The 21,494-nt window shown below is 34.7% G+C and overlaps 1 protein-coding gene across 2 annotated transcripts in view; it reads right to left on the bottom strand.

The window, feature by feature from the left end:
• Window positions 1–21,494, bottom strand: part of METTL15 (methyltransferase 15, mitochondrial 12S rRNA N4-cytidine) — a 98,540-nt gene that overhangs the window by 48,125 nt on the left and 28,921 nt on the right. For both annotated transcript variants that reach the window (XM_076343871.1, XM_076343870.1), the window contains exon 3: window positions 9,209–9,345. In XM_076343871.1, coding sequence (XP_076199986.1) covers window positions 9,209–9,345 — 137 coding nt within the window. The remainder of the gene's footprint in view (window positions 1–9,208; window positions 9,346–21,494) is intronic.

Raw genomic sequence — 21,494 nt, 5'->3', positions numbered from 1 at the left:
ATAGAAGTGTAGATGATCATATTGACTGCCCTGACCTAGCAATATCTAGAACAGAGAGTATGGAAAGCAATAAAGGGAAGCAGGAATAACTCGCAGAAGCAGAATCACTTCCTGTAGGCTTTGGATGAGGATCCACTCAACAGAAAGTTTGAAGGAGATGACCATATGATGCATCTCTCAATTTTAATTCCAATTCTGTAAACAATATAAACTAATATGAAACACTAATCACATGGGATATGACTCCAGGCGCCACCTTAGGATACTCACTACTGCCTGCTAGAGAATGGTGCCGCACAAATGTACCATTTAATGCTACAGCACTATAGCACAATAAGATCAGAAAGTGAATGTATTTTAGAATCCTATTGTGCCTTAGAAAAATTCAAGGCCACCCACCCACATCAGGTTACAATCTACGGTCTAAAATTGTTCCTATTGAACCTGCCTGAAGCATGAGGCTGGACTAGATAACATCCTAAGATCCCTTCCAATGGGAATGATTTTGATATTGCGGGAAAAATTGCCTAAACCAAAGCTACCATCCAAATTGATAAATATCAATTATTCACAAAACTCTAATTTTCACTTAATATGGGAATGTAAAATGACTCGATAACTGTAACAGAAAAAACATGGAAATGAAACAGTTCATTGTTTTAAACCTAACGCTTGCAAACCTTCCCTCAGAGCTTCAAATTGGCCAACATCTCTTCTAAGATTTTCCTACTAAAATAATATGACGACGCAGCTTCTCTCAGACTGCTCAGATCAAAATGACAGCAATTTGTTTTCCTAAACCAGTAACATATAAAAGGGCTCTCCTGACTCATTTGACTGGAAATTACATTAAAACTAGCACTGGCACATGAGATGTTATGTATGAAAACGAAGACAAAACCCTGAATTTATGACATGACATTGAAAATAATTTTAATAATTAATATAACTATCAGGTATTTTTGCCAAAATAAAAGAAATAAATATATATAGCATTAAAAAGATTAATAGAAACTTGTAAATAGAATGAGTCTTGATAGACTGATTAGTATTTAAACATTCTCCAAATGTTTCTACTGCTAAATAAAAGCTTTAGTGGGAATGTCAACATAACCACATGCCTTGAAACTAGTGCCGTTGCATATATAGAGGCAGTATTTGGGTATAGCTATGTTCTTAAAAAACACCTTACTCCTTTAAGATATAAACAGTGCAAATAAGGACTTCTCTTTTATGTAACCAGTATATGAAATTTAAACTCAGCTACTAATTTTGGAAATGGCCTGTAGCCATCCCACCTCAATGCACGAGCTAGACAGACCTCGCAAGTTAAGTAAGAGTCAGGTCAGGACAGTATTTGGTTGCAACTGAGGCAGAAAAAAATTAGAGCTCTGAAATGATTTCGATAAATTATAGTGTTTAAATTCAGCAGATAGAGAGCTTTTCCTTGTCATTCAGTATTAAAATTCTGGTATGATACAGTGCTAAAAGAATTCTGTGATGGAGAGATACAAGATGTTGATACCACATTCATCAATCCTTAACATCCTATACCTTGAGCATAAAAAGCTCTGCTCCAGACTTCCAAACATATGTATTAACCTGCTTCAATCAATATAAAGTGCAATCTTTCCTACTGTTACTATGTAACGTAAGTAAGGGCTGTTTCCTGGCTTCCCATGCATACAATAGTTAACAACTCCCACCATTGGAACTAAATACTAGTTTTAAGACCCGCTGCATGGGCAATGTTGTCACTGAGAAAAATTCTCAGTTTAGGACCCCGTTCAGCCTTTCCCATATATATGGATGTGGTGACAACTCACACTTTCACACACACACACTCTGTAAGGTGTGGTGTATGCGCCTTTTCACATCTAACTCTGAGGAAAAGAACAAACATGCTGGAAGCTGAATCTGACCAAAGAGCCACAGTAAAACACCACTATGTCAAAGGTATGCTTAGTACAGCCTGCTGGACAACTTGCTTATTCTAAAAACAATTTACCCTTATTGCAGATAACTCAGAAACTTGCTTCCCCTTAGGCTCCCCCGCCCAGTAAAAAAAAAAGTAAAATAGGACTTTTATATCTTAAAGACTGTGGATAAATAGACTTTCAACTGAGAAACACACAGACACTACTGAAATCGCAGGGGGAAGATCTTAAGAGATTTAGACAAACTGTTGCATCCAACTCATTCAATCTTCTCTAGCTTCAGGTTGACACTTGAAGACTGGTTGTCTGCTCAACCAGTATACTCAGATTTATCATCTTTTTATGTTACCATCTTCATGGCTTTCTCCTAGCTACATCTTTCCTAAGCTTACTTCTAATACTGAGCTACATATTCTTTTAAAGAAACACTTGGATTTGTGCATCGTTTCTCTTTCACCTCCTTTTCTAAGGCGGTACTGTTTGCCTACCTGGTCTTAAATTATGCTACATTTTGAGGATGCTTAGGAGGTGTTCATGTATCTATGACTATTTCCACATGCAATGTGCTCTGTTTAAGCCAAACAAATGTATTCTGCTTATATGAATAGACATACAGATTGAATAGATGTAAGGTATTCTCTAGATTGTGCCCTGTGTTATTTTTCCATGGGTGACAATCTTGTTAATACTTCTGTTTATCAAATATCCTATATAGAAAAACATCAATGAAACAGAAAAGAGAAAGATAAAAAGACTAACTGTACTACATAGAAAATATTGCACTGCTCAGCGACTAACTTTAATCTGTACCTTTATTCCTTAAGCAAAAGCATATTATGCACACTCTCGAGGATGGTAACTTTCCCTGTCCATAGAAAGCATCAAGAACACTTCTGATGCTCATAGGATACTAGGAATTACGTAGCACCTTCCTGTTTTAAACCATTACTTGTTACCGATCTCTATGATTAATTGTAAAAATAATTTTTGTTTCTTAGTTATAGGAGTTTCTCAAATGAACTTTTTTCAGAGCCAGTCAACAATGTGTAAATGGACTACTGTGGCTGAGGATTAACCAACCCTGCCTCTTCGCTTAACTGTCTGTGCTGCACAGTGTGATAAAAAGTCCATATATACTCCACATTGCACTTGCTCTCTACAAAATCACATTCAACAGATTTTTTCAAAAGTAAATATGTTAAACCATATTTTTAGATTGTAAAGTACTTGGTTTCTACTATGCTACTTCTTCTATAATTTGGTTTTCCCATCTTTTTGCTGTTGTCTCTCAATGAACATACATAACAAGAGTTGATGGTAACTGAGGACAGTGGTGTGGGCACGCAGGCAACTGCAGTCGCTCAGTGTATATGTACATGCATAGAAATTGTTTTTAGTATGCAAATACAGATATAAATTGTTAGAAGTTTTACAAACTATTTACATTCAGAGCAAATAAATTATTCTGCTAAAAGACTAATTAAGAATATGGTCTTGATGAAGAAGCATCAGTATTTGTTCCCATTATCTCTTGATTTAGCCAGGAAATACCCAACAAAATATTAATGAACTGGTTTAGCATAGCACTGCATGTTAGTCACTCCATTTCAGCTCCCTGATCTAAAATCCCTAACGAAAACAATAAACTTGTCTTTCACAATTCCTTGGCAGAGATATATTATTGGTAACCGTGAGTATATGACTGCGATAGCAATTCAGAGTATAACCACAGGAATGTTAAGTAAATTAAGACAACAACCCAGTAACGTTTTGTTCAGCTAGTTAACACTGTCAGTTATGTAAGAACCTGATGCTGAGCATAAAATACAGAAACACACACGTACATTGTGAAGAACATTTTAAAAAAAGACTGAACATTGTACTATGTGCTTTTTATGGAAATGGTTGTAAAAACTTTTTTCATTAGTTGATTTTTTTTTAATGCCAAAACTGCCAGGAAAAGAAGAGTTCCCCACTTTTCTTTTTCAGTATCATTTACTACTGGGTATTGTGTACCTCAAAATGAAGAGATACTGTCTTTGTAAAGGAACAGGACTTCCCTTCCCTGCCAAGAAATTTTCCTTTCAATCGGGCAACCTGTTTCCTCCTTAACTTGAATTTAGGGAATATTTACAGGAAGAGGGAAAACTAGCACTTTTCTTTTTAAAAAGTGGGATTACACGATTCTGGCTTCCCCTACCAGTTCGGTTTCATTTTTGCTATGGTACATTCCAGTGTCACTGGCCAGTTTTGGATACAGGGTTTGTGATACTTAACCTTATATTGTGTTCTTGTAGGACCACTGAGAAGGAGTTTATCTGTCCCAGCAATACTTACGTAATAGAAACACTTTCTGAACTTGAAATTATTAGACTGCATCTGTATATGGTAAAGATTTTGCAGACCATACAATGAATTAGAACACAATCACCATGTCCGCAAAGAAAGGAAAATTAAGAAGTACATACACAAAAGATTTAATTGCAGTTTCAAGTGATGTGATGTTGGTAGTGAAACTTCTATAACTATGCTACAACAGAGAAGACTGACACTCAAACTGACAAGGTTTTAAGAAAGCACTGAAGGGCCAATTTATAAAACACTGTAAAGAGTAAAAAGGGAAGAAAAACAACTGTTAAAAGTAGACTGTTGTACGTGTTTTGTATTGCAGGGTAACTTTGAATTGGGCCCAAATTTGAACCAGGAACTCGATGTATTGAAGAATCACTTCGTATATATGAAAGCAAGCAAAGGTTTCTCGTCATTCTGAAACCTGCACAGCTGGAACTTCAGCAACAAGTGAAAGAATTCTTATTCCTTATGTTTTTCTAAGGAAACGCATTTGCGTTCGTTACCCAAATAAACCTTTTGGGGAACAAAATAAATGACAGAAGAGCACTATTTTAATATAATGGCATTTAAAGGTCTTTTTAGTGCTCTCAATTGCATTTTTCCATCTCATATTTAAGGCAACTCATTATCTACGTTGTCGGCATTTGAGAGGCAGCTGGACGTTGACAAACATGGAGAATTCTTTAGAAAGAAATCAAGCTATAGGTAACTAATTACCTTGCTTATATATAGTCAAGGCATCATTATAATGAATATGCCTTGATTGCACACTGTTAATTGTATCCCTTGTGCACTACAGTCAAAAGTTAAATAGTAGCCTATATAAATAACATATAGCAACAAAAGCATCAATATATTATGCATTCAACTACAATTCACAAGCACTTAAAATAAGCTTATTGCAACTAAAAATAGAAGTTCTGTTTTCCCTAGAACTGAACAAAACACATTGTATTTTCCCCAGAACATACAACGCACAGCTGATTGTTCTATCCCACTTTTTCTGTAAACTTAGCGCAACCCTGAAAGCAAAACCCACAAGCACCATTCACCTCAAAATTGCTTTAGAACTACAATAAAATGGTAGTTCAATTATATGAGGAATTTTATACTATTTATCCCAACTTTTGGGGCACAATTTCTTATTCTGCTCAGAGAATTACAAAGAACATATTGTCTCCTCTGTGCAGGCTTTGCGTAGGTTTCTCATACTTACAAGCTTGCAATGATATTGGTTAATTGCCAGATTTCAGCCACCTCTCTAACCTCTCCCTTTCAGCGGGCGTGAAAGGATTTACTTGTAATATCTATTGCTACTGACTGAATTTTACCTTGTTCTCCTGGATTCTCAGCAGCAATTCCCAAGTTAGAGGCTTCCCCAGAAAGCACGTCAAAGGATTCCCACCCACACACTGAATATCTAACAGGCCCTGACCCATTTTCTCCTTATTAAAGCAGCACTACATATTTTAAAAAATAAAAATAATAAACAGAGAGGCTAAATGAATGCAAGAATTGCAGTTAGAACTCTACCCTCTCCAGATTTTAGTTCTGACAAAATCACTACCAAGAAGCAGAGACACATCTAAAATACAAACATCAGATGTATTTTTCCTCGGTGTCCTCATTCAGTGACTTACTACTCCAGCTGTCTTTCGGCTAAGTACAAGGAGGACTTCATTTATTAGTTCTGAATATAGAAAAATGCCCTAATTTAGCCATGCTTATCTCCTCTTCCAACCATATCTTCAGGCATATTTCTGCAACTTGAGCTTTAATAATCTTGTAACTCAGTGACTTAAGATATAGGATGTTTAAAAAATGAAGCCTCATAGTGAGTAACAGTTGGAACGATATGATTTTACTAAGATTATTCATGTTACCGAACCAGAATAAGCAATAGCAATTAACACTGAATATTTAGAATTGAAGTTTTTTATGGTAGGATGGGCTACTGCAAACACTACTGCAAAACTCAAGATCCGTCATGTAGTTGATATGCTGGAATTTATTAACATCCCCAATTAAACAGGTACAATATTCTGTTTTAAGTAGAAACAAAATGGCAACAGAAAATTCAACTGATGTATGACTTTCAATTTGCCCATTGCATTCACAATTTCAGACATAGTGGGAATCAGATTTTACTGGTTTTAGTTGCACAACAGCCTTTTCCCCCCACCTTGTTCCATCACCTCCAAAGGAAGTGAAGCACTTCAAGTCAAACAACCTCTCCCCAAACAGCAATGTTAAACAGAAGAGGTGAAAAAAACCCTAGAACAGAAAAACAATGGAGACATTTATACTTCTGTGCTGTAGTTCTTCAGTCAGTTACATCTACGGCTTTGCTTCTTACAGAAGGGACAGCCCTACATTTCTCTCAGCTTGCAACTGCATGCTGCCATTGCCGTTTTTGAGATAGCACAACTATTTCTGTGGCTCCCTGGTGATCCAAGGAACTATTTTACCTGACAGTAGACCTGACCAGATAAAGATGTCAACTGGATGAATTCCCTGAGCTTTTGATACCAACACAGATTTGAATTAAGCTGATAAAATTACGATAAAAGAATTTCTTTCTAACACAGTGCAGAAAATGGACAATAAAACCCCATAATATTAGATCAACCATCTTTTAATGAATACTGAAAGAAAAAATTCCATTTATGAAAGCTCCGTATCTCATAAGTAAATCCTTTATACTTACAACTGACTTGTAAGCAAACCCTAGCTTTACCTGTTATTTATAAATTATATACTTATACCTCCTCCTTCCCCCTTTTAATTTAACAATGCTTTATGCAACTGACTTCCCAGGGAAAGCAGATTAATCAATGAGCACATATACCATATACAAACATTCTTTTCCCTTAATTTTCAACATAAACTATTATGAAAAAAGATATATTTACCTTCTGAAAAAGGACCCACCTGTTCTTTCCAATAGGAAAAAGAGGAGATGAGGGAAAACACCAAAATAAATAAGAATATTGCTCTGTATCTTACAATACATATTCAAGTGGCATGCAGTCATCTTTCAGCGATTAAGACTTTTCTCTAACAACCTAACACTATGTTATTTAAGAATCCACTCTATTCTAATGATAACTTGCATCTGTAAAGGTGGACAACACTATGTCTGGAGTCCAAGTAACCAAATTTATATGATTTTACGAATAAAAATAGGAAGTGGGAGACCTCCTTTGTTTATAAAGCCATAGTAAGTTAAATCAACTGTAATACTATATTGATTAAAGCTCATCTTTTCACAAACATAAGCAAGCAGAGAATTAACAATGTCAATAATTGGCAGAACAACATCCAACACTTGGAAAATCTCATCTACCTGGAAAATAAACTTCCTACACATCCGGGTTTGCATAGCATACTTTACAGATAAACACATATTGAATCAGAGGACTGTTCATCGTTGTCTTGTGTTGCGTGAATGTTTCTGAAAACTTTTATTAAATATAAGATTAGCTTTAATTTGGACAGGTATTTCTTCCTATGACACAAAGAACAGAAGTCTCTACAACTCCAATGACATCTGGTGGAGTTTGCAGGCTTAGTTTAAAAGAAAATGAACCTTCCTTGCCAATATTCTCCACACTATTCTGTCAAAAAGAGCATTCCTTGGAGAAATAACAGTTGAGAGAGGAATTCCACAAATTTGTAAGTATACACTGCATGTCACTTCAGCCCACAAAGAACTGAAAATTTAGAGAAATATATTTAAGTGATCTTACAGAGTAGAATGACTAGAAACCGAGCTATGCTTTCTTGTCACATGCTTACATTTTTCCCATGGGGCCTCTGACAATGGCACTTGAAGAAAGGAAAGCACAGTTTAGCCTTTTCTTTTAGAAAGGGTGAGGAATACCTTCTGCATTGCTCAAATACTATTGCTGTCTTAGAACTCTTTTTTATGTGGGGAAATATGGCTAAACAACCAGGTGTTTCTTCATCCGTCTCTTCCAGTTTTCTTCTGATTGGAAAGATTTGCTTTTCCTCATGTAAAAGCTCTTTTGAAATAAATACTCTGACATTTTCAACATCACAGTAATTGTCCTCTCCTTTCCTACTTTCCCTAAATTTCCTAAGTATTAATTATTTCATATTATTTAATTTTTTATCTACATATTTTTACTTGTTGGCCAAATTTAAACAGTAGCACTTTCTGAAAAGCTCATATTCAACTCTACATCTTGCACGCTTTGGCATGAATGTACTCATGCTCTGACTGGGCTGTTTCTTGAATAAAATAAAGGAACAAGAACTTCGTGTAACTAAAAAAACCTAGAAATTTGCATTTAGCAATTGTTCATTTAGCAAATTCAGCACTATATTTAAAAAGAAAATTGAAGCATGAGCTTTACACAGAAATAGTAACTTATTAAATTGTTTAGTAGTTTCTGAAGCCAGTGGCAAAATATTTAGCAAACCTAATACTGAATTACAATTATTTTTTGGTTTTTTTTTAAATTAAAATATTCATAAGCCATATTTAAATTACCTCATTATTTAAAGTATATTATTCCATCCTTTTTTGTTAAATATTTACCGCAAAGTGTATGGTTTTGTACAACTCTGCCATCAGAATCATCTCAAAGCAAGCAGAGCACATGAATCTTTTTAAAATCAATTTTTAAATATAAAATTGGCTACTTGATGCATACTCAAAATTAACAGAGTACAGAATATACATTTAACTCCAAAAACCTCAGAAGAACTTGCATGCAATTACTCATAAAGAAATTGGATCTCCTATTTAATGGGGTACATACAGCATATAATGCTATTCTACAATAAGTCATTAAAATCTACATATTAAAACTATAAAAAATATATTAAATTGTGTATATAATACAGTATCAACCTTATCTCGACCATATTTAAGACAGGAGAAGACAACTTACGGGTACGATTCTGAAAGCTGCTGAGCTATTTTATAAGCTGTGGGGTCCCTGTCTAGAGCATATATTGTAATGTCGTTGGCTTTCTCTAGCAGAGCTGTAGTATGACCTCCGGCTCCAAACGTCATATCAAGGAAACGCTGTTGAGTAAGAAAGACAACACCATTACCTTAGAATAGAAAAGTAATAAACCAATTGTTGATTTAAAGCTTCTTTTGCTAATCTTTCTCATATGCTGGAGGAAAACATACTGTTCGATACAGTCACAAAGCCTTTTTGGAAATATTTTCTGCAGAATTGCAATCATATCAGAGTAATCTTTTTAGGGATTGTGACTCCCCTGCCAATCCTTCCAGAACAAAAGGACAATCATTTGGTACAACCAACTGCAGCTTCATACTCTTCCCATTTCTTTACATTCTGAGTTTAGAGGAAAGCCACTTTGACTTTTTTGTTTGATTTGACTGCTTTGTTTGGACTTGCTCAATTTGAGGCAAACAAAGATATAGGATATATATGGGACTACAGGAAGCAATCAGCACCATCTGCTTTCTAACAATGTGTCTAAAAGGAAGGCTGATGGATTTGCGTATCAATTAAAAAAATGACATTATCATAGTTTTATACCACAGATCAAAGTGTGATGGCAGCACAGGCACAAATATATCCTGACTGGGACTAACCTAACTATCACAGAAAATGTAAGTCTTCAAGACACAGTACCATTGATTTTGGGTTCACTGTGAAAGGACAAAGCTATTTATTTAGGTTACTAAGATACGCTGAAGCCCAATCCTGCTGTATCTTCTCTACCATCGTTACACATTAAGTAGATGCAGAATAACATAGGAATAGCCACCTTAACAACAATCCAATTTCAACTGCTGATGTGACATACTCTATGGGCTTAAGTTACACCTTTTGATAAGCAATGTGTATTTCCTTGCTTCTGAGGAATACTTACTGCCCATGAACATATACCATGTCTATTTTTTGGATACACAAACTAAGACTAGAAGATTTTTAGTAATACAGGCAGACACAGCCATCCTCTCCAGTCTTCTGGACTAAAGCTGATGACACATTCAAGGAACTTTGAATGCACTCTGACTAAAACATACACAGGTACAGATTCAGCACAAGTTGAGTAAAATTGGGCATTGAAATTCCTCTAGTAAGTCTCTCAGAACTCGAAGCTCCTGAAAATAAATGGAAATCTCACATTCCGGCCATCAAAAACTTCACAAAAAAAAACAAAACCAGAAAAAACTTTCAATCTCATACTTGAGAAGGGTGATGGGGTCATCAAATTTCACAGAGAGATAAGGCGACTTCAGAAGGCTGGTTAACTCCCAACCACATCACGGAGGAAAACGTCTGGAGCAAATGGTTTGCTGGCAAAGAGGGGAGACCGAGCAACCGGTGTGCAGCAGGTCCCAACATGAGAAAGGAAGGAAGAAGCAGAAGGGCAGCTGAGATAAGACTCTGGAAAGGTGAACACTGCTCTCCTGATGGCTCTGCAATTTCTGTAGGCTCATTCTAGAGAGTTTTCTGTAGTCAGAGTCCATTTGACCAACAGGCTGCCCAGGAAGCTCCCAAGACTTTCCTGAGAAACAGTGACTTGGGACACAGTCAACCACCTTGAACCAAGGTGGGCTGGGCTATATGATTCCACTAACAGGAGAAACACAAGAATATTAACTAGAATTTAATGCTGGTTTACATCTTTTTTAATCTGTAAAACAGCAGTACTGTTTGTAGAAGCTGCCCCATGCACTTTCCTCCTTTGGCCTGACAACACTGGTACTGAACTGCTTAAATATCAAGAACTATTTTGTTGACAGAAATAACTGGCTCTTCACTTAACAACGCAGAGGTTGTATGACTGCAATTCCACTTAGGAAGTATTTCCTTTTCAAATTACTAAGAAAGTATCTATAATTCTATACTCTAGGGAAAACATACTGGCATTTAGAAAGAAACAGATTTTTTTTTTTTAATAGTTTTATGACAGTGTAAATGTCATAAAAACCAAAGTAGAAATGCAACTAAACAACAACATCTCTAGTTTCTGTATCTCTGAATTCCCAAATCTTTCCTCTCAGTTGATTTAACTGACCTCTGTTGACTGGAAGGAAATCAGACTCCATGCAAGCTAAACTAAACTTGAAGAACAGATTGTCCACATCTTTCAATATGAATACTTGGGTTTTGGGTGGGGTTTTTTTCCACTTCTCAAATTATTTTTGGATATGAAACAGTTTAAGACCACTTATCAAGTGCAATCATATTCAATAAAAATTAATTTGAACTAAACTTACTTTCAAAAATTATACACTCCAAAGCCAAACACCTTTTAAGGAAAATTTTGTAACTTAACCCTTGAAAGAATTAAGATTCAACCACGAAGTCCCTTTGGTTAAAAATGGAAATTGAAAAGTAGTGAAGAATAGATTGAAGAAAGACCCAAACATTTTTCCAGATACAGTTTTTAGCAAACATAAATAAAGGCTTTTTAAATGGAAATCCCATAATAATAAAAAACCTGAATATTTATGAAACTAATAATCCAACTCTACTGTGGCTAACAGTAAGTGAAAATTATGATCCTCTATGATCTTTAGGTTGTCATGATTTAATTTCTTTGTGTTATACCATCATGCTTCCTAAGCCTATGTTCTAGAAGCAGAACTTTCCTGTAGTATTTTACAAAGTTCATGGAGGAAAAAAGATTTAGTTGGTTCATCTTCCAATATTAAATTGCACCATTCATATGAAGAAATAGAGAACTGACACAGAATATTTTTTTTTGTAAGCAGCATGTATAAGACAAAGTTATGTTACAGAGGATATAATATCCATACTATATAAATGCTCCCACAATCTATTTAAGCATTCTGATTTATCTTCTGCCATAACAAAAACAAAAGTATATTCACTTAAACCAATTTGATAAGCACAAAACTGAAACAGTCAGAAAAGTGTGGGTATTATTTAAAACACAACTAGCCACAAGAATTTAGCTAGGCTTTTTTAAAAATACTTACATACATTAAAAACTCCAAGCCACTGAAAACATTTCTTTTTTCTATAAGTTCTCACATTATCACTGTTGATCAGATTCAGAGAACCTCTCTTACGATAGAGGGTCCATTTAGTATGGGGTGGGGTTTTTTTGCACTGTACTGTTACTTGTACTATCCTTGTAAAAATCCAATACTGGCTATTGAATGGGATATTAACCTAATTAGCAAAATTTGTATTACACCTCTCAAACGAAAAATGAATATAAACGTGTAATTGTTAACTCTTCATTTAGCTTGAAGAATTGCAAAAATTAACATGAATTCTAGAAAGTACACAAACCCTGTCAAATTACTCTTACAATTTCTAAGAGATATCTGATATTCTTTGATTTCCACTCAAGTTATTTTCATTTAATCCTTACCAGCAGTAATGTACATAAGCAATAAACAGATCCTTCACCTATAACTTCTATTTCTGTATAAAAACCCCTTTAGAAAAACGTGAAGGAACAATAGAAAATTAAAGCCACCTTTTTATTTCTTGCATAGGATTAACCCACACAAGAATGCACTCAAACTTGGTCACAACAGTCTCATGTGTCATTTAGGATTGCACTTATTTTGCAGCAACTCAAAACAATCAAAACCAATCTAAATTCATCATAATTCCTCTTGGAAAAAATAGGTTTAATCAACATGAGTAACATCTTCTGGGTTGTGTTTCGTTGTTTTTTATTTAACAAAAGAACAAAGAAATGCTCTTATTTAATATCATAGCTAGAAATCTAGCACTGAAATTTTTGAAAACCTCAACATTGCCTTTCCTGAAACAGACCTACAATGTTGGCAGGAAGAGTCAAGGAAGGCATACAAAGTGCTAGAAGTAACCAGCTACTTACTTTAAAACAAAAAAGGTTTAGAACAATAATTTTATTCCACTTAAACTCACTAGTAATGTGAAGTGCCAGAAAATATCCTTTCTTCACCAACAGGTTTAGCAATTTGCTTATTTCTTGTACATCTGTTCTTTTTCTAAACATCCAATTCTTCTCTGGTGATCTCTAGAAAGTATTACACAGATTTGATCCTTTCTCTCACTAACACTTCCATACTATGGAGAAGGTCCTTTGTTTCATAAAGTTTGAATAGCGGAAAGTTAAAAGATGAATTAGGGACCTTTTCGGCCAAGCATATATCCAGACAATTTCGCTATTTAAGCAATATTTAATACTGGGTTTTTTTCCCCCACATGATTTTTTGAAGATCTTGTGGCTCATTCAAGAATATTTGTATTTGTTATTTTGCTTAACAGTCTCACCTTTCCTCACACATATCTACCTCTGCTTTCACTAATCTTAAATTTGATAAACCCCTTATACATGCTGAATATTAATGAACCATACAGAAGATCTTATAAACCAAAAATTGATACTAGCAGCGCAAAGGAGAGAAGAGGAGAAAGGATAAGGATCATTGTACCATGACATGGTGACAAGCTCTCAATATTGTGACAGCACCTAAGAGCTTTAGTTAAGAATTCATGCAAGCGTACACTGTGAATAAACACATGCTCACCAAATTATATTGCCTTTTCTGAAAAAAACACTACAAACCAACCAAACCTTTAAGCAATAGCAGACAACACTAACATGATCTTTAAATTGGGAGCACTATATAAAAGATGATACAGCTCTGATTCAAGCAGAAGTAACTGCAGGACTGAATACAGAGTGCTGGATAAAATACTGCATCACCAGCATTAATGAAATATTGCTGGTATATAGGCTAAACATTTTTGGCATCCTAGCAAACCTAATTAAAGCTACATTAAGTACATTTTGGCATAACTTTTTAAGGTAAATAAAGACCTTCCATGGATAATCTTTGATCTGCAGAGATACATATGCCTAAACTAGCAAGCAAGAACTCATACAGATGCCTCATAATCTAGCTGTTCCACTCAAAAGCAACATTTTGCATGTAGAACCTAAAAAAAAAAAATCACCTTAAGTTAATAATAAAATTATTTTATTTGATAACACAACTATTTTGGAGCATTGATCAGATTTGAAATTAATCACTATACTGCTTCATAATATGCTTTTTATATATTCCATTCATCTTTCATACCTAAAATAAAAGATGCTTCATTTTTTCTTCCTCTTTCTCTCTTGTCTAGTAGTTTTTAATCAAATAAAATTAAATGACATCTTATCCTTCTGGTCCTATAAATACCAGAAAAGATTATTACATGAATTCCTCCTTCAGTGACTCACCGTCCCATTGTTAAGTTATGATAGCCCCATCAGAGTTCCTCTTGGGAATTTTATAATCAGTTTGTGACTGTACGTTTTAGAAACCATTTGGCTCTTTCATGACATAGAGATAGCAACAAACAAAAACTTTATAGCCTTCACTTTATAACTAGCTCCAAGATAGTTATAGAGATACAAAGAATTTATCTTCTTCAGTTTTGTATACGAGACTTTCCACTGACAAGCTATCTCCTAACAAATACCTTTTAAGCACTTCATTTTACTATGACAAAAGTCATCTATAATTCCACTTATTGTTATGTTCCACATCTAATAGTTTACTCCACAACACCTGACAGCCTTTGCAATTACTTTTCCTTTACTAACAAAATGAGATTGCAGAACTGATACAAAATTGAAACTACAGGAGACTTACTGTAAAAAAAATGTAAAATACAAGTTTTCTTACTAGTTCCAGTAATTTCTAGTCTCTGCTTGCTCTTTTAAAAGCAAGAACTTTGTCATGTTCTGAAAGTAATTTGCTCCTTTAGATGTACAAGTTTATTTTCTGCTGCTAACCTCAATTCTTTTCAAGCATTTCATGGTGATCAGCTGGTCTTTCACAAAATGTTTCTTCTTTCTCTTGCAACCCTGACACAGTCAGGGTTGTACTTCATACATGAAGTATGTACTTCATAGTACATGAAGTACTACGCCAAACAGTCTTCTATCCCAGGTATCCATTCTTCATGAGCAATCTCTCTCTTTTCCATCATTGACCAGATGACAGACTTCTGCTGTTTACTTTTTGGTCTAGACAAACTGGGGTTTCACCTTGTTCGCACTTATATGATACCAAAAGATCATTATTATGCTATGATTAACTAGTACAGATAAGACATTCTCTGCTGCTTTTTCCAACAGAAAACAGGAATTTCTTCTAAAAAACAGAGCACCTTTTGTTCCCCAAAAAATGACCTTGCACTGCATAATTATTTTTTTCTTTAACCCCCAGCCCTGTTTATCCACTTTTTTCTATTAAAAAAAAAATCTATCCTCTATTGATAGTGACCATCCTCTCTGCCTTCAGCAAGTGCTATCACCTGAACCATCTTAAAGCCAAGTTCACTGATAAAAAAATAAAATAAATAATAATCGAAAAAAAAAATCCATCTCAAATCAACCTTTCTGGAAAAATGCAGTTCATTCCTCCAGCCCTCTGTTTCGCACTTCCTCCAAAGACTTACACACACTCACAGAAGGGACAACCGTACAATTATTCCCCTCTGATGCTCTTGTATCATAACGTTGGCATTTTTCCCTTCTCGTCTGAAGAAATTTTTCTTTAAGTGGCAGTCATTCAAGTACAGCAGGATAATGTACTGAGCAGAACATTTTGCAGTACCCTTCAGAGTACATTTGTTGGAGTATCCTCCTCAGAAATTAAGTGCTCATAAGGCCCATCAAACAGCATGAGCTGTTGTCACTTAGAAGATAATGAAGACAGCTATCATGTCAGTCAACAGAATGGTAGGCCAGTCATGGAAAGACAAACTAATATTACATATATTACAATGCACGACCTCTATACAATGCAGAAGTAACTCAACTTCGCCATTTGCAATATATGTATCAAAAATGGTTCAGATGTAGTTATAAGAGGAAAACGTTACTCACTAGTAATCCAAAAGCAGGGAAAAGGATCCTACTTAATTAGTCACCTCTTTTAGCTAACAGGAAGGACATACTTCCTGATGTGCAAAAAAGCAAGTAGTGCTATTTTCAGAATATGAAACAATATGAATGCAAAGTTTAAAATACAAGCAGAAGAAAAATTCACTTGGAAAAAATACACACTTTGCCAGTACCATATCAATATTATATATGAATATAATACTTTAACAGTGCTATATGCCTGCTGGAGGTCTTTCCACCCAAAACCGGGCTTCACAAACAATAAACTAGAATCACAGAACTTTCCTGTGAGAGGTAGAGAAAGGAAATATATCCACAATCCCTGGTGCCACAGCTGAGAACACAGCCCCAGTCCCAACAGTCCCTCACCCTCCATGTTCTATCTTCCAGAAGAAAAATCAGGAGTTAGAAAGAATAACAATTACAAAATTAGTTTATTTTCAGCGCTTGCATAACATACTTGTTTTGAAAGTAAACGGCACTCTTTCTACTTTTTACATGCTTGAAACAAGAAATACCAGAACACTGATTTATTTGAAACAAACTTTGCAAAGAAAAAGGGAAGAACAACTATCCAGCATCCAAGCTATGCCACCTAACTTTTCAGCTCATTAGAAGAAATGAAGATGCCTGGTATCTACTGTTTGAAGAAAGAAAAATAAAATGGAGACTCTTTCATGCAATTGAGACATCAAACGTCAAAATTACGATAATTTTTCTTGACATTGTTATACTGGATATTCTAACAAAAATAAGTTCACAAAAATAAATGGTTATGTGATGAGAGCAATGACGTATTTGTATGATACTAAAGCCACCCATCCACTAGTGTACTCCAAGCCAATCAAGACTAGGTCACAGCGCTTCTCTTTGCTTTCACCAATCTTTCTTAGTGGGATGACAAGCCAACATTTGTCACAATAATACAGTTTGCATATTTGAAGTGAGTGCTAGCGTTTTCTTGTAAATGCAAAGGAGGCCAAACTAATAGTATGCTTGTATTGTGAACTGAGATGCTTGTTAAGGCTAACAATAAATATTTATTACTGCATTGCCAGGCACTGGTGGTAGGTATTTAAGTACTTACTCTTATTTGTATATATTCGATCACTTTGTGGAAAAAAAAAATCCCAGAAACAGAAAAGTAATATCATAAACAAAATAATCAACACATTGCAAGATGTTTTTTGCCTCTTCATTCTCCTGGTGTTTCTATGATGAGTCATGTTCTCTAAACTCGTCGTCTGAATTTCCTTGTTATTCACAACAGAAATTGTTCATTGTCAAAACATAAACTTGTTTTCCGCTCTGCTTTATTTTTCAAATATCAACTCTAAGTGTATTAAAGTATAAATATATCTGACCTCTTATTCAAACATCTTGAATTTGCCACAGCTTACCATTTTAATACACTGAACTATTTCATATACACGTAAGGAGAATAACAAACTGAGTTGAAGTGGGGAGCAGTGACAAAGAATTCTATAGGAATCTTTTTCTAGCAGTGATTTTTTTTTTCAAGGAATAGCTGATCTGTTGTATGCTTTTATCACTGCATTTTTCACAACTAATCACTGCAAAGGTATGAATTAATATAGAAATTTTTAAGATAATTACTGGAGTAAATGCTTCTTGAATAAAGCATATAGACTATTATTTGGGCATATTTTAAGGTCCACAGTGGCAAAAGGCAGAATCTTTTCTCTGTTTTCCTTCCCTTCTGCAAAGCTCAAAATCCACCAGCTCAAAATTGAAAATTAATGCTCAGTGCTGGCCTTTGTTAACACCAACCTCACTGAACCTACAGTTCCAATAAACACAGACAGAAAATTGATCAGGAGTAAAAATCTAAAAAGTGATTCTAAGAGGAAGGAAAAGTATATCCAAACTTTAACGTATTTCCTTCCAAGCTTCTAAAAGTAGGGATTCTGTTAAACCACAACACGAAACAGAACTTAGTCGTACTATGGAAGAGGATGGTGATCCACCAAAGAGACTTCAAATCCCATTCCAGCCAACAGGCTGGACTGAGAATACCCAAGATCCAAAATGGGCTTCTATTGGGAGCTAGTGGCAAACACCACTTTAAGAAAGCCACCTTCCCAAAACCACAGCCCACTCCACATCCACCCTCTGCACAGAATTGTAACAAATGTTAAGACGGGTATGCATGGAGAATGAACAGGAACCTCTGGGTGCGAATCTATCACTTCTGACCCCCAGACACCATCACTAAGAATACAGCTACTGCATGCATAAATACACATACATATACAAATTTCTAATAGCAGGAAGAACTACCATTCGAAAAAATTAGTGTTTAACAAAACAACTTAAAAATATTAATCTTAGAACTGTTCTGATTTGCAGTCTCCTTCTTCCCAGCTAGTAGTAGTACCTGATGAGAACAAATAAATGTGGCTCATCCTATTCCAACTCATTTTCTGAATTTCAATAGAAGACCATTTACAACTTCAGTGTATGAGCAAGTATTTTTCATCCCGAAATACATCTGGTCAATATGGCAGAAGATGGGAGCAAAGGCTCTGTTGCTTTGAAATCTAGAATACTTACCAGAATTAAGTTACAAACATCTCATTCAGGCCTTTTTAACAGCTATTCTGACATTCTTTGGGATACAATAAAAAGTATCAGTGCTTGTATACTGTTGAGTTTTTTCTTCACTTCCACTTCATTTTTACTTCATCAAAATGCTTTACAATATGAGATTTCTAAGATTCCTTAGAAAACCAGGAATTTGTGGGCATATTCAAGTGCCTTAATTTTAAGATAATTGTCCAAGTGGATCAAGAAACAAAAATGTCTTCTGAAAATACAAAAAAAAAATCTATCCCAATTGAAATAAACTTCCCATGTTGTACAAGGCAGCAATATACTACACAATAATTTTAGGAACAGGAAAATATTATGGTTTTCTTTTCTAATACTTTTTAATGTACGGAGATATATATATTTATAAAAAAAAAGTTCAGAGGGCCTTTACAGATTACCTTTCTTTGAAACAGGTACATGCATATCAATGAACAGTAAAAAAAATGCCGTTCAATAATTTTATATAATACATAGTAATGATAAAACTAGCTTTCTAAGCCAATAAAGATTATACTAATGCATTTTGTGCAAATTCATTTGCAATAATCTCCAAAAATTGAAGTTAACACTTTTGTTTCATGAACATTAAACTGTGTATATATATGCATTCTATGCTGTACAATGAAAATTGCTGGACAACCATGTACCATGGAGCTCTAAAAGTTAGTCTGCCCCAGTGCCTTAACACGGCAAGGAGTTAGTTCCATATAAACCAGTTAAGCTATTTCTGGGACCAATGTGATTTAAAGTATTCCCATGCTACCAAAACCACATACTTGTTACAGAATGTGATTTTTAATCAACAGAAAAGATAATGATTCTGAGATGACATTATGGTCTAATTCAGATGTTTTCATAAGAAACTGAATGACTAGAAAAAAAACCTGTTCTGTGCAGCAAAGCATTTTAGAAGAAAGCAAAAAAAGTATTGTTTTGTTTTTTCATACCAGTATCTGATCCATACCTCATTTGCTACTGAAATTGTTCACCACAGAAGGACATAAACAGTACACTTCTCCTACCCTACTTCTCCATATCACCTCCTAAGCATGCACAACTCAAGCCTACTATAAAGATTTCCACAAACTGTTGATTTTGAATCAAATTTTAGCAGTACAGATTATCCCATATCGCTCTCAAAAAGACAATCACATTAAAAATATTGTTTTGGTATGCTAAATACAGTAATTGAAAAGGCAAGCTAACCATATTTTTCTATTCTTCTGTAATTTTTTTTTACATTACAGAAAAAAAAACCCAGAACATTTCTCCTAAACATCTATCACGTATTCAACATTCGCACTTCTTACAGCACTTGCCTTTAATCCATTTCATCTTCTTCCCCATGTGGACCATGACCTTTCGCAAAGAAATTTTAATATTAGTTTTTGCAAAGTACAGCAAAACTTCTAACATGAGCCTCAAATATGTTATTTGAGGTACACGCAGAAAATCTCTGTTCTGCAGCTCATCATTTTTGAAGCCACCTGTCAACATCTGTTGGAGTAGTTTTAACAGATCATGTTTATGACCAAATCGAATGGAAAAGAAAAATGAAATTTAGGACTGTCTTTTCTTAACACACATTCTGAACAACAGAGTCCAGAAAGTGATAATAACCAGCAGGAAGCTAAACTTTAATTTTGTAATAATTTAAAAGGCACTATTAAGGTATCACTTTGTCAGAGACAAAAAGGAAGTAATTTCAAATCTCTTTACATAGAGTTTATTTCAGGTATTATTTTGCATTTTAAGCTATTCTTACAATTATTTCTGAGCAAATTATGATGGTCATTATGTGCAGCAAATAAAAGAATATAGTTCAAAAGGACCTTTGAACTATTTCCCTTAGGTCACTGTGAACATATTTATGTAAGAATAAAAATGAAAAGCGTTTCTTTAAAAAACTTATTTAAATTGACATTTACAAACAAAAACCCCAAACCTATTAATTGCAGTGCCATTGCAAAGTCACACACAGGTAAAGTCACTTACACCAGCTCAGTTACACAGAACAATCCAAAATGTCGGTGTTGACTTTGGAACATCTTATTATGGTAACAAACAATCTATTTAAAAGAGACTAATGGCAGTAGGATCACTTTTCGTCTGAAAGACATATGGAGTCTTTTTCCTGTCAACTGAAGTTCATGGCTGGACTCAATTTACAACTCTGATCGGGCTAACATGCTCAAAAATCTACAGTGTCTAGAAATGTCACAAATGTTCTCCTATCATTAGGTAATTACATAACTTTGTAACATTATAAATAACGATTATCGATAACAGTCCTTCTGCTAATTGTACCATTATATGAAAATAAGTTTATGTAAATATATGCTCAACTTGGTTTTGAGTATACCACAGCAATAAACAAACACCACCACCAAAAAAACCCAACCAAACAAAAAACCAAACCCAAAACCGTGGCATTCTCCAGAGAAAAAAAAATCTCCTTGAAAATAATGTATTTTTATTGTTCACCTTTGGCTGAAGCATAAATACAAGATCACAAATTGTACACAGCTACCAATTCAACTACATTATGAATGAAAGTTGTTGTTAAGAAGAGTAACTTACTTTCAACGCCGAAAAATCTACTCATCCGAACTCTTTAAATTGTTTTCCCTTAGTAGTATTATTTCATATAATATTCCCTACTGATTAAGTAATGGATATTTCAAAAAAGTGTTACACCTT

The sequence above is a fragment of the Aptenodytes patagonicus genome, chromosome 7, assembly GCF_965638725.1.
Source record: "Aptenodytes patagonicus chromosome 7, bAptPat1.pri.cur, whole genome shotgun sequence".
Taxonomy (NCBI): Eukaryota; Metazoa; Chordata; class Aves; order Sphenisciformes; family Spheniscidae; genus Aptenodytes; species Aptenodytes patagonicus.
The sequence above is the reverse complement of the archived record's forward strand: the minus strand, read 5'-3'. Positions and strand labels throughout refer to the sequence as shown.